Genomic DNA, 14517 nt, shown 5'->3' with positions numbered 1-14517 from the left:
CTGTTGTTCAACATGTGCCTTTATTAATACTTCCATTAACTTCTTCATATACATTTCAAATTGCTATTCTACAGCGTGAAACTTGGGCCACACAAATTTCCCTTTAACAAAGCTTTTGATCAGCCATGGTGTGCCACAGTAGAGTGATACAAAGTTAACATTTTCCTCTTTCACCCATGACTGAAATGAACACGCTGTAAATTATTCTATTTTAAAAATTCTATCCCAGGTACAACAGAAGCTATGAAGCCATCATGGAATTTACAAAGGTGTTTCTCTTAAAAACCATTCCAAGGATTTACAAAAAAGTCCATCTCAGAGGTTTTCTCTAGGAAACATATGCTCATGTGCATATGAAATGTAAACAGCAAGCTTTCATGTAATTAATGTAGGCCCATGGCTAAAATACACAGCCTAACCCTTCTCCTTAGTATCTGCACAGCTCCCATGAGCAGTAAGGGCCAAGTCATAAAGTTGAGATGATGTGCCTCTCATTATGCCTCAGGAAGCTCTTAGGATGTTTTTCCCCTAACCATATGATACAACTTGGTGCTCATTTCAGACACACTCTACCTTGCTATTCATTTTCCTAGTACTATGCTGCATAATGCTAAAATAGTTTGCTTCTGCTCTCTTCTCTGCCATGCAATATTTTGCAGAAGGCTCCTTGAGTCACTCCCACATTCTAGAAAGTGTGCCTGAGCTAAAACTCATCTGTAATAGAACTGAAAAATGCCTGATTCGGGCTACAAGTCGTGGGTGAGCTGCTAGTGCAGAGAGTGAATTTATTTTGCCTTTCAAGGGTTTAATTGCTCACAACATGGTGCAGTTTTGAATAATCCTTCAGAATTTAATATGAGCTTGGAGGAGGGTGTCGATATGTTGATTCTTTAGGCATCACTATCACAAGATAGTTTAAACACAACAGGGGACAAACTCCTTCAACTTATCCGGGCCTGTCAAGAGTAAAAAGTGTTCATTAATGATTTGATCCAAGAGGGAACGAGAGCAAAGGGAGTCCCTTTATAATATTTAAGAGTTGGTTGGCAAGTGTGTGTCACTTGGAGGGGTCCCAGGTAATTTTCACACAGAAATCTCAAGCCTTATGACTTGATCATTAAAATGAGAAAATAACATCTGAAAGTTGGCACCCATTGCCCAGGAACATAGAAAGCAGATATACTGAAGCATAATTGAAGTAGTTAGCTTGCAAATGAAGAAGGCAAAATCAGAGATTATTTTGGGGGAGGGACTCTAAGGAGAAAACTGGATGTCACTAAATTCCTTCAAATCTCCAGAAAGATTAACTTGAAATCACAAAATCCGTGGCCTTATAGGTGATAGTCAAATATTTTAACTGGATTTGTAATGGCTATCCACAGAGTTATGATTCACAACTTATTTTTAAACATGGTAAGATAGGCATTAAGGTCTGCTTGTACATGTAATATGAATAGATCTACAGCATCAGAAAATTGTGTTTTTAAGAATCTTTAAGTCAGAACTAAGAAAAATCACAGGAAAAAATAAAAGCAGTTTAATATAAATAAAAATATGATAAAATATATAATAAATATGTAATACAGTTATCCCTTCCTTTTGGGGAGTGGTAAGGTGTGCAGTGCCCCTGCAATATGGAGAATCCATGTAACATTTTTTGGCCCTCCCTTTGTATCAGAGAAGTCTGAATTATGGGATTAAAACATAAAATATGTTGATGTTATTGGATGCTATACACATATTTTATGCATTTCTGAGTTTCTAAACTTTTTCTGTGTCATCTGCTGACCTTCATGTGTCACCTGTAGCTTCTACAAAACTCCCCCAAAATTCCCATTTAATTTCTTATGCTAACCTGTGACATATTGAAATCGCAATAAGGAAAGTCGAGATGTGGAAGGGATAACCAGATGTGTGTATATGTATGTATGTATGCATGTGTATAGAGATAGATATAGATATAAATGTGGATATATATAGTGAGAGAGGAATAGGAGTAGATAAACAAAAAATTTTAATTCAGCAAAATAAAACACTTTGAATAGATATTTGTGGTGTACATCAACAGGTCTATGTTACCATTTTCCAATTTTACATCAGTTTCAAAAAGAAAAATAAAGACCAGGACAACTAAAATTAGTTGCCCAAGTGAGAAAAGGGAAAGCTACTGTTTTGAATTTAGTCCTTTTCCCCAATTCTATGCTAGTACAACTTGATTACGTTGCTTCATGAACCTTGGAAAAGAGTGACTTATGTGTAGACATAAAGACTATGTAAAACAAAAGGACCAGATAAATATTCCTGGCTTTTGTCCATGTGTAGATAAAAATCTCTGGGTACCTTAAATGTTTCTCAGTCATAAACAAAGGCTAAGCTAGAGATCAGTGTGTACAAGCAAAGAGCTTTTTCAAGATCCTTTCCCTGAAGTGCCTTTCAAAGAGTATGGCAGTTTCCAATGATGCTCAATAAAACAATATTTTTTTCTCTTCTTCAACAAAAGCTGACAATTCCAAGGGGAAAAACTGACCCAAAGAAACAACCATCTCTCTAATGTCTGTAAAAGCCCTTCAAACTCATGTAAGGACTTGATCAGGGCTTTGTGAAGACTGCATCACTGCCTGATTTTTTTTTCCAAAGAAAAGTACAGATGTTGGGATGATAGAATACTTATTAAAAGACACACTAGCATTAAAACAGGTCCCCATATCCTCTGCACATAGAAACAAAGCCTGTAAACTAATTAGATTTTACTAACAGATTTCTAAAAGTTATAGCACCTCTTTTGTCATTTTAACAGTTCTAAACTGACAGGGCTCACAAGTCTAGATGAAGAGATAGATACATGGAAAGTAATATACATATACCCACATACATCTATACATCTATATATATGTGTGTGTATATGTATATATATATATGTGTATATATATACATTCACATATATATATATACACACACATATATATCTCCCAATTTGATGTCCAAGTAGGTAGTTGTTCATTTTTTTCCCTAAAACCTCAGACACAAATATGCCTGTTTAAAGAAACCACAAATTGGACAGCTCTCAATTCCAGGAACTTAGAAGTTTTAAGAACCAGAAGCAAAGAACAACGGGAAGTTTTCCAATCTTAGTTAAATCAGAGACTATCTTAGCTATATCAGGATGTATAGAACAAGCATTTGTTTAATCAAAACATGAATTAAGGTCAACAAGGAAGAGAAAGCTTCCTGATCAATGAATCTCTTAGGCCAGTTTGTTTTGGGCCTTGTGATTATTACTAATTCTAATTCAATAATAAAGTAGGTAGGGTATACATCTCAAGACTAACCCGCACAGTCACTTGAAAAAAACATTCCTTTTTGCAGGTCACCAGATCTGTAAAGGATTCAAACCCCAGCTTATTCATTTTGGAAAGCAGAACCTCCCTAGTCCTTACTATTTGCCATTGAAATGGTTAACCGTGCTTTTAGTCTCCTATGATTGAGGAATTTAAAGCTGCCTATCCACTTGACCCCTAAAAAAACTGGATAAATCAGGAGAGCACGTGTAGAGAGAAAGTTCTTACTTAGGGTGTGCGTGAGAATACATTTCACCCTCTCCTAGCCCTTGTATGGATTGCTTGTTAAGCAAGACTATTGGATTTGAGAATTGTTCCTTTAATCTGCAGTACTTCTGTGGCCTCTGTCCAGCACCTCTTTTAACTTTTTATATTCTTGGCAGCATACTTCAGGGAAAGAAGGTTTCTCACATCAAATTTTCTTGCTAGCTGAATAATGCCTAGGGATCGGTTGGTCCTAGACCTCTGATTTCTTTGGTATAGGAAACACACAGATAAGGAAACTCTTCAAGAGCTTACATGACTTGTCCTTGGTGACACAGCCAGTATGTGTCAGAAGACAGACTTGAACATGGGTTTGGGGGCTCCAAGGCCAGCTCTCTACCTATTAGGCAAAGCTTTCCAGTGAAGTTTTCTTTATTTGAACCAAAAGAAATTTCACAGCCCAGTGAGTTTGTGTTAAAAAAAAAATACAGATTATGAGATTATTGACAATAAGAAAATTTTGTATATGAGCCACATGTTCTAAGTTGATGATTTCTTAAACTGAAGTGTGGGTTACAGAAAGATCAAAAGAGTGCAATGCAGAGCTAGTCAGAGTAAAATCCAAAAGTTAGATTACAGTATAGAATAAGTGGGGGAGAAAAGGAAAATAACTTCACTTTTGTTTGATGCAATAATCTTTAAGAGCATGGAATCCAAAGTACATGAGATCCGAGGATGAATAAATTCCTCTTTTAGCTTTACCCTAAGAACCTGCTATTTTCCATTCAAACATGTTTTGGAGGGGGTAGCCAGATGGTGTAGTGAATAAAGCACCTGCCCTGGATTTAGAAGGGCCTGAGTTCAAATCTGGCCTCAGGCACTTGACACTTACTAGCTGTGTGACCCTGGGCAAGTCACTTAAACCTCATTGCCCTGCAAACAAACAAACAAACAAACAAAACATGTTTTGGAAACATCACATATATATCATCTAAAAATGCCCATGAAGATTTCATACATTCCTCCATATGGGAGTTAATGAACTACCTTTACACATATCAATAAACATATGGGCACTGACATGAGGCAAATTGCATGCCCAAAGACTCCCAAGGGAAGTGCTTATTTGAGAGACTAAATACTGGAACTGAGTGCACCAAAAAGTGCGTAAAATTCTGGTCTATTACAACTCAATTATTCAAAGGATCAAACCTAAGAAGTACCTCTTCTCAAACTAACAATTCTGAAAACTAAGATGAGGCCCTTCACAGAAACAAAATTTTTCTTTGTTTGTTCAAGGTCTGAGGATTCTTCAGGATCATGATGTGCCAAGAGGATACATATTAAGCATCTGCCCGCTACACAGAGGGTTCTGTGGCAAAAGCTGAGTCACAAGTCCCAAACTGCCCATGTCATCAGCCAGCTTTGTGACTTTATAGGGCAGAAGACTACAAGAATCATGGTGAAACAGTGTCTAAACCATCAACACAACAAGAAAGAATGAAACCTATGGTTGTGTCATCTTCAAATGCCAAGGACACAGGAAGACTAGACAGGTATGAAGCTGAACTACAATCAGAAGGTCAGTAACCAGTCACCTGATCATGAACCCATAATGGGAGAGACCAGAGAAAAAAACAAAGCATTTCTTTTGTTCCCAAGGGTGTCCAAGGGTCAAGTGAGAAATTTAATGGCATGCAAACTGGATGACATTGCTTTAGAAGAAACTTTCCAGAAGTAATACAATCATCAAAATAATTAAGGACTGGGGGGGGGGGAGAGGGGAAGAAAACAAGAGAATATATACTAACCTAACCTTAGTGAGATACCTTCAGGGATCATGACTGGAGCTTAAAATTCCTGAAAAGAGTGCCAGGAATGTGTTCTAAACAAGAGTTGCATTAGATGCCAATGGCCTAAAAATATCATCTGACAAGGAAGAGACAAAAAACGTGGAACCTCTATCTTTGTCTGGGTGCAACATGCCCAAGGAGTCTTTCCTATGTGCTCATTACCTGATAAATTTAACCTTTGAAGCACGTTAGGGAAGGTTGACCCAATAATCAACTAGGGGACTCACCTAGGAAACTGGGAGCCAATTCTCCTTAATGTGGCTTTTAAAAAAATTAAGGCAACTGAGGCCCCTTTTTTCCCAAACTATATTAAATAATTCTCCAAATAACACAGGAACTAATAGGAGTCAGGAGAGCTCCCGGAAAAAGCTAATCACTAGGCACAGGCTCCAAATAACCATTATGGGCACCAGAAGATGCTGAGCCAAGATGCTTATAGGAGTCGGAGAGAATTAAAAAAAACAAAATAAAACAAAAACCACCACCACCACGACAACCAGGGGTAGTCAAAAGTCTTTGTTCCTGAGGATTTCTAATGGAATTCTAACAAAATGTCCTTCAAAGAAGTAAAATTAGGTAAGGAGGACTCCCATGAGTTAAACAGAAGATTTTGCTGATACTCAAGAAATGTTAAGAACCCCAGAATGAAGTTCCATCACCATGCACTGAGTAAACCCCGAAGTAGTTTAATTTCTAGGAATAAGCAACATAGCTAAAAGCATGTGAAGTCTCCAAGTGTCCTCGAGTGTCCTTAGTAAGCAGGACTGTTTCGTGAGGTAACAGATATCATCCAGCAATCCTAAAACGAGCCATTATTGCTACAATCAGTCCAGTCACCTACTTCTTGGACCAATGAACAAAGAAAGATGGGTGAAGCAACTAAGGAGAGAAAGAGAAAGAAGTGAACTTCTGGTAAATATTTTTTTTAGAGCAAGAGCTGAAACCCGCTAACCAAGGTTCAATCCGCTAGTGATTTCTTTTTCAAACGACACTCTCTCACTGCAGGATATACCATGCTGAAATGACCAACGTGGCATCAACAATGCAAATGAGAAAAGGGCTAGTGAAAGAAAGTGGGGTTTTTTTATGGCATATCTTACTTGCTTGGAGGCAAAATCTGTTGCTGCATTTGGACTCCTGAGAGAACGTGCTGCTTCTCTCCCTTCAGGATCTAAAGATGTGACCATCTGAAGCAAAGAGAGAGTCACAGAGTTTCCTTCAGTAAAAATCAATTACAACGGGTTGATAGGATCTTAAGAGCAGCTAATAGAGAGAGAGAATGTTGCTAACCAGGTCAGATAGGTGGCACAGTGGATACAGCACCAGGCAAGGAGTCCTGAGTTCAAATCTAGCCTCAGACACTTACTAGCTCTGTGACCCTGGGCAAGTCACTTAACCCTGTTTGGCTCAATTTCCTCATCTGTAAGATGAGCTGGAGAAGGAAACAGCAAACTGTTCTAGTATTTTTGCCAAGAAAACTAGAAATGGAGTCACAAATAGTCAAACACAATTGAAAAACAACCCAACAGCAACATGTTGCTAACTAGGAATTAAATATCTGAAAAGTCAATAATAATGGGGTGAAAATAATAAATGGCATTTACAAATAGATTTTAAGTATGTAACGCACTTACATCCATTATGTCATTTAAGTCTCACAACAGCCCCAATGGGATAGAAACACTCCAATTAGTTTTAACCCAATTTTGTAGATGAGGAAAATAAGTCTGACTGGATTAAGTTCACCCAAAAGTTAAAAAAAAAAAGACAGAAGAAGAATTCATTATTTTATTATTTTTCTATATAGGTGTGGGTACATGCTATATTCTCAAATAAATTGTAAGCTCTTTGGGCTAAGGGTCTTTCATTTTGGTCTCTGTATACTCAGCACCTAGCACAATGCCTGGTACCATATATTTGATAAATAAATGTTTGTTGATTAATTCACATTGATGTGTTCCTGATTCCAATTGTAAATCTATTCATTGAACCACAATGTCTCAGTTATAAAAACAAAAAAAATTTAAACAAATTTATTGATTTTTCTGATGGAGGTCAATGAACTTTTTTTTTGTTTGGGGGGCGGCACAATGAGGGTTAAGTGACTTGCCCAGGGTCACACAGCTAGTAAGTGTTAAGCGTCTGAGGCTGGATTTGAACTCAGGTCCTCCTGAATCCAGGGCTGGTGCTTTATCCACTGTGCAACCCAGCTTCCCTGGAAGTCAATAAACTTTATGGCAATATTTTCAAAGCAATATTTTTATATAAGAAGACAGACGCCAAAAGACATTATTAAAACCACTCAACAGACTTAGAAACAAAAAGAGGTTAAGTGACTTGCCCAGAGTCTCTTAACAATCTGGTAACAAAACTGGGGGAAAACCTGTCTGCCACTGGGGCCCACTGGAGTAACAAACCAAATGGGAATTCCAGGGAGGAGTCCAATATCCTTCCTCTTCTTCCACAAAGAGTTCAGTACTTCTCTTTTTCTCCAACCCTCATAGGAGGAGACATACATAGCAGACCTACAAGTGATACATACATCTGACATGCAAATACCCCAGCCTCTTACTTCCTCAACTGCCTCATTGCCCATGACTAGTCCTTCATCCTACCTCAAGTACACATAGAAAATGGTCATACCTTTGATCATCCCATCACCCACAGGTGTCCTATCCTGCACATTCGTGAAGTCTGAAATTCCTTTATATGATCTGTTATTAGTTCACATTTCCCTCTGCCTTTCAATCTGAATCCTCCCCATAGTCTGCACTCCCTCTCAGTTTTTCCCTAGGTTATCAACCCTGTACTGACTACATACATTCTTTTCCCTTCCCCATCTTAAATCCTTAGTAAATCATATCAATCCTCTTCTATGACTTGACTCTGTATACTGTTGTTAATCTTGACCTACCAAGCCTTAGTGTTGGATTACCCCCCCACACACAAAATCCTGCCATAATTCCTATTCACATTCCTTCTGGAACAAAACTAGAAAAAAAATCATTCAACCCTACTAAATGGGTACAACACCAACTTGTATTTTGTTCATTCTATTGTTTTGGGTGTGTCTTACTCTTCATGACTCCCTTTTGGGGGGTGGGGGCAAAAATACTGGAATGATTTGCCATTTCCTTCTCCAGCTCATTTTACAGATTAGGAACTGAGGCAAACAGGGTTAAATGACTTGCCCAGGGTCACATTACTAAGCATGTAAGTTAGTAATTTATTAATTGTCTGTGGCCAGAGTTGAATTCATGAAGATAAGTCTTTCTGATTTCAAGTCCAATGCTCTATCCACTGTGCCATCTGATCTTAACTGGGTCCTCAATGTAGTGAGGCAATCCTTTTTTAACCTTTCTAATTAATTCAGTGTCCCATTCACTTTAACAGCTTTTCTAAACCATATCAACGCCCCCTTCAAACCTCCCAGAGACCCCCCCATCACCTTCTCAGCTGATAATTTTCCCCAGATTTCACTGAAAAACTGAGGGCATCATTGAGAAGAATTCCTCTTCCGACTCTCTTCTTCATCTCATATCCTCTACGCTTCATTCACTTTTTCTCTCTCTCACACACATGCACATCCAAACTCTTACCTTGACCTGCCTACTGATTTTACCTTTACAACATCTTTTACATCTTCCTCTTCCCTATGACAGTGCCACCACACTGGAAGAGGCCTCCATCCCCTCATGCCTGTTCTACTGTAACAACATTCTGAATGGCCTCCCAGTCATATCCTACTCCATTACATCTACTCAGCTATCAAAGTGACCTTCCTAAAGTGCAGGTCTAACCATGTCACCCCTCCCTCCCATTCAAGGGACTCCCTGTTTCTGGCTGTCAGCCTGGTCTAGAACTCCTTCTCAGCCACATCTACAATACACTTTGGATTTATGAACATGAGAGTTGGGGAGAAAAGAACTCCAGGAGTATTAACTTATATTATTTTATGATTCCTCACAATTCTGGGAGAGAAGCTGAAATGATTTTCCATATTGTAGATGGAGGTGACTTTCCTGAGTGAAGAAACTAAGACCCAGAGATATGGTAACTTAACCTAAAATCACAAAGGTCTTGACTGTCAGGGTTAGGATTTAAACTCAGATCTTAGGGATCTAAATCAGTGTTCTTTCTATTGCACCTGGAAGACATGCTTATATTCTACTGGAACTGTGACTAACCTACAGAAAGCTGAAAATGAGGGAATCGAGTTCAGATGGTGGCTGGAGATACAGATTTGGGAATCATTCCCCAAAAAGTGATAACTGAAGTTATAGGAGTGGATGAGATCACAAAGAGCAGAGAGAGGGGCAGCTAGGTGGCACAGTGGATAGAGCACTGGCCCTGGATTCAGGAGGACCTGAGTTCAAATCCGACCTCAGACACTTAACACTTACTAGCTGTGTGACCCTGGGCAAGTCACTTAACCCCAATTGCCTCACCAAAAAAAAAAAAAGAGCAGAGAGATAAGAGAGGGAAAGGATCCCTCTGGGAGGACTAAAAACATTGGGCATTAGTCTAAGATTAACAAAAATAACTGAGAAAAAACAAGAATGGAGGGAGAGAGAGGAAAAAGATGTGTCAGAGAACTCAAGAAGGGTAAACACTGAGGGGAAAAAGCCATTAGAACTCATGAGTGGACTCCAAGAGAGTAGTACTAAGAAATTCTTGAATCCAAAATGCAAAAGGTTGATAAGTGAATGGATACAGAAGAAGTGGAGGCCAAGAATATTGAACACTGTTTCTAGAAGTTTGGCAATGGAATGCTGCCTTCTAATTTTCAAAAGACTTTCAATGCAAGACTCTCGTTTGCTCCTTACAACAACCATCTAAAATACATAAGGTATTTTTATCCCTGTAAATAAAAGTTAAGTAGCTGGCTTAGGGGCACAGAGCCAATTAGTAAAAATGCCGATTATTGAGGGTTTGGGATATCTTTCTAGTGTTGCTAACTTAAGCCCCAATTCCAATGTGTTCAACTCAATATTATTAGTTGTTTATCAATTAGTCAGTCAGGCTTCATTAACTTTTGTTGTTGTTCAGTCACGTCTGAGTCTTCATGAGCCCATTTAGGGTTTTCTTCGCAAAGATACTGGAGTAGTTTGCCATTTCCTTCTCCAGATCATTTTACAGATGAGGAAACTGAGGAAGGCAGGGTTATGTGACTTGTCCAGGGTCACACAGTTTGTAAGATCCTGAGGCCAGATTTGAACTCAGGAAAATGAATCTTCCTGATGTCAGACCCAGCACTCTATCCACTGTGCCATCCAAATATCCCTAATTAACTTTTAGTGAGGGCTATTAACTAAGGTGTCATTATAAGAACAAATGACACAAAACTTGATTTGAGGGAAACTCCAAGACATAGATAGTACAAGGGGAAAGTGGGTTTGATTATAGAGTAAATATGGCAAAGAAGGAAATCCTAGTGGCTGGAAGTCGTCTTCTCAAGAAGTGACTGTACTATCTGTGTGATTGAATTGAATCTGTATGCCCCAGGAAGGAATCTAAGAGAAGCATCCTCCACATATGGTCCAAATGCTGATGTTTCCATTATATTTGACTACCACTTCAGCTGCTCCAGAGAGTTTGTACTGATGTGCTTGGGAAGACCCATCTAGGGTAGTTCCTGATGTCATGATTATTGTGCTGGAGGATATTGTAAAGAATATGGTAAGTATGATGATTACCTCAGGTTTTATAGAAAAGGTAGAGGAAGAGAAGGGTGCAAAGTTGCCCAAGACAGAGATCAGATTTATAGGAAACAATCACCATCCTCTTATTATAGCTGCAGAAATACAGATCACCAGCTAGAGCCCAATCCACTTGGTTGCTATTCAGGTATAAAAACAGTGAATTTCTGACGTGAACCAGCATAGGAATTTTGTTTTGTGCACAATTTTTATTGCCCCCATTTAAAAAATGTGAACAGCACCTAGTGAATGGGTGACTTTTACACATTTTATGAAGACACTGTGTAGGGAAATTGAAATGTTTTTTCATTTTACATTTTCTAGTTTGTTGCTTTGTTCAAAGTGGAGTGTTTTCAGAGAAGTATATTTTGCATGTATTTTTCAATGTTAAATTCTGACTTCTGAGAAGTTGCTACCACGCAAATACTTCATTGAAAAGGGTTTTCTAGTGGATACATAGTACATTGAAGACTTGATATTTAGTTAAAACGCTTCCAAATGGTTTTGTAAATCAATAATAGTGTGATTTCTTAAAGAAAGAAAAAACGAAAGAGAAAAAAGTAGCTCTGGGGCATTCCTTGTCTCTTCTCAAGACGGGACCATGCAGCAATATTATAAATTGGAAAAGATGTGTCCTAACACTCTATACTTTGTCCTCTTCATCTGCAATATAGAAAATAATTCTAGCTCCCCTCATAGAATTCTAAGGAAACACACACACACACACACACACACACACACTAATATGTGTTTATATTTCTAGAAGTCTTTTTCTCCCTAAATCTCACATTTTTAAAATATAAAATGTTTGGTGCATGTGGATAAGCCAAAGACTCCAGGCTGACAGCGACAAACACAAAGAACTATTAGCAAATTAACTCCTTAGGATCTTTTTCACACGTCTATGAACTTAATGAGGAGTGTGTTTGAAATAAGTTCCCCTATCTTAATTGGCGTCATTAGTGCTGAAGAGCAATGACGTGCTTTCACTTCCAAGGTATATTCTAATTTCATTAAGTCTTAAAGGAAGGGCACTGACTTAAAAGAATGTGTGACATGAACTGACTAATCATTACTATGAGGTTCTGTTCAGAGTTGAGCCACAATAAAGAGGACTCATTGAGAACAGAGACCAACTAACTTCATAACTACCATTTAATGCAGTGCTTGGCAAATGGTGAGCCTATAAATCATTCATTCATGCACCACCTTATATTGCTAGTTATGCTGTCATGTCTTTATAAAAATTTTGTTGTTGTTGTTTAGTTCATGTCTGACTCTTGTGATCACATTTGGGGTGTGCTTGGTAAAGATACTGAAGTGGTTTGCTATTTCCTTTTCCAGCTCATTTTGCTGGAAACTAAGGCAAATAGAGTTAAGTGACTTGCCCAGGATCACACAGCTAGTTAGTGCTTGAAGCTGGATTTGAACTCTGGTCTTCCTGACTCCAGACCTTCCATTCTATGCAGTGTGCCACCTAGCTGCCCATCTTAAAAATATATTTCATTAATACCTTTTATTTTTATATCAGTTATTCCATTCGCACATAAGCCAGGGTAAACCCCTTCTTGCGGCCAGCCACAAAATTGATGCAAAACCTGGGAAAACAGTTAGCAAATCTAACAATAGTCTATTTTGGAAGGTCCCTATCTTTGGACCATGGGGAAGAAGGTTGTTTTATTATATGTTCTCTGAAACTGCCTGGTTTTTCCATCAGATCAGTTTCAATTCTCTTTTACTAATCTTTTCATTAACGTTGTTGTAGACATTGTGCATTTTTCCTTGCTTTTTTTTTACTTTGTTCTGCATTTCTTCTTACAAATAGTTCCAAGTGTCCCTGAGCTCCTCATTTGCCATTTTGTAATGCACAGTGATGTTCCATTACATATACATATCGAAGATTTTGATTGGCCATTTCAAAATCAACCATCACCCACTCTGTTTCTAGTCCTTTTGTAAAACAAAAGATGATGCTATGAATATAATGGTATATCTTGTATGTCTGTTCATGTCTCAAACTACTTTAAGGTATGTGCCCAGTAGTGGGATTTATATATATCAGGGCAGAAACTGATTGAGAGAAAGCAAATGTTAAATTAACAAAAAGAATCCCTCCCCACAACTCACCTACCATAGTAAAATAAATAGACTGGATAACTAAACAGCAAAAAGAGAGACAGTAGCAGAAACAATAACTGCCTGGAGTATGTGACCATAAGAGTTTAGATTTATCACTTCCCAGGACAACCTCCCAGAAAGTCAATGACAAAAATCTATATATTCAAAGATCATAACACACCATGACCTGAAAGCTTCCTCCAAGGTTCTCAGTGAAGGGTAGGTCATACAAACATGGCCCAACAACTGGTCAAAATGTGAGCCTCAAAGTTGATTCAAAAAGGGCATCTACGTCCTCTCCATTGGGTGAGTCACATGGATAGCTCATTTGATCTTTATACTATTTTTTACCATATGGAGTCTGGATGAAGAATTTAGAAATGAAGATGTGAAACTCAGATGTTCAGAAGATGGAAAGAGGCAAGCTAAAGGATCTGAAAATGCAAGGGATTTCAGAAAATTACGTAAAGCAATCCCCTCACTTTTGATATGAGGAAACGTGAGGTCTGGAAAAGGACCTCTTACCACATTCCACTCCTATGATGCTTTCAGGTAAAGTAATGAAATAATAGCATGCATGAATGAATAAGCATTTATTGTCTGCCATTATTCAAAGCACCGTGTGAAATCCTAGTGATACAAAATAGACTATCTACATACCCCCTTCTCTCAAAAAGATCATATTCCAATTTGGAGAGATAACATATACGAGGGTTAAGTTGCAGGATAGATGGAAAGGTAGTACATTGATAAAAACAGATGGGAGGCAGCTAGGTGGCACAGTGGATAGAGCACCGGCCCTGGATTCAGGAGGACCTGAGTTCAAATATGACCTCAGACACTTAACACTTACTAGCTGTGTGACCCTGGACAAGTCACATAACCCCAATTGCCTCATCAAAAAGAAAGAAAGAAAGAAAGGAAAAAAAGGAAGAAAAACACATGGCAATCCCTTGTAGTCTGGAAGGCATAGTGTCAGGATATATGTTAAGGACAGGTAGATTTGGGGAACCAGTAACAGGACAGATGGAAGGATTAGCAGTACCCCATCTTACTAAAATGATTATACTTGGTGACTCCTTATTCATTAAAGTGGAAAAAGTAGCCATGTTGACCCAATAGTGGGGGGGTAGGAGGTTTGGAGGAGGGGAGTCTTGGTAGGTCCTAGACTACCACCATTGGGAAGGAAGGAATGGGGACAGTACTTTCTCCACTGCATGGCTAAGGATGGAGATATCATCATCCAGCCCTGAAGGGAAAACAGAAGGGAGTACTGACACAAAGATTTGGGTAAAAAAAGTTTCC

At 38.4% G+C, this 14517-nt stretch overlaps 1 protein-coding gene across 5 annotated transcripts in view; it reads right to left on the bottom strand.

The window, feature by feature from the left end:
• PPARGC1A (PPARG coactivator 1 alpha) overlaps positions 1-14517 on the bottom strand; it is a 773930-nt gene that overhangs the window by 414607 nt on the left and 344806 nt on the right. Inside the window, exon 3 of one of the 5 annotated variants that reach the window (XM_043970966.1) lies at positions 6496-6582. The exons of the other annotated variants lie outside the window; for them this stretch is intronic. Coding sequence (XP_043826901.1) covers positions 6496-6582 — 87 coding nt within the window. The remainder of the gene's footprint in view (positions 1-6495; positions 6583-14517) is intronic. 5 annotated transcript variants of the gene reach the window in all.

This window comes from Dromiciops gliroides, chromosome 6, assembly GCF_019393635.1.
Source record: "Dromiciops gliroides isolate mDroGli1 chromosome 6, mDroGli1.pri, whole genome shotgun sequence".
Taxonomy (NCBI): domain Eukaryota; kingdom Metazoa; phylum Chordata; class Mammalia; order Microbiotheria; family Microbiotheriidae; genus Dromiciops; species Dromiciops gliroides.
Note: the sequence above shows the minus strand (reverse complement) of the source record. Positions and strands in the feature narration are given on the sequence as shown.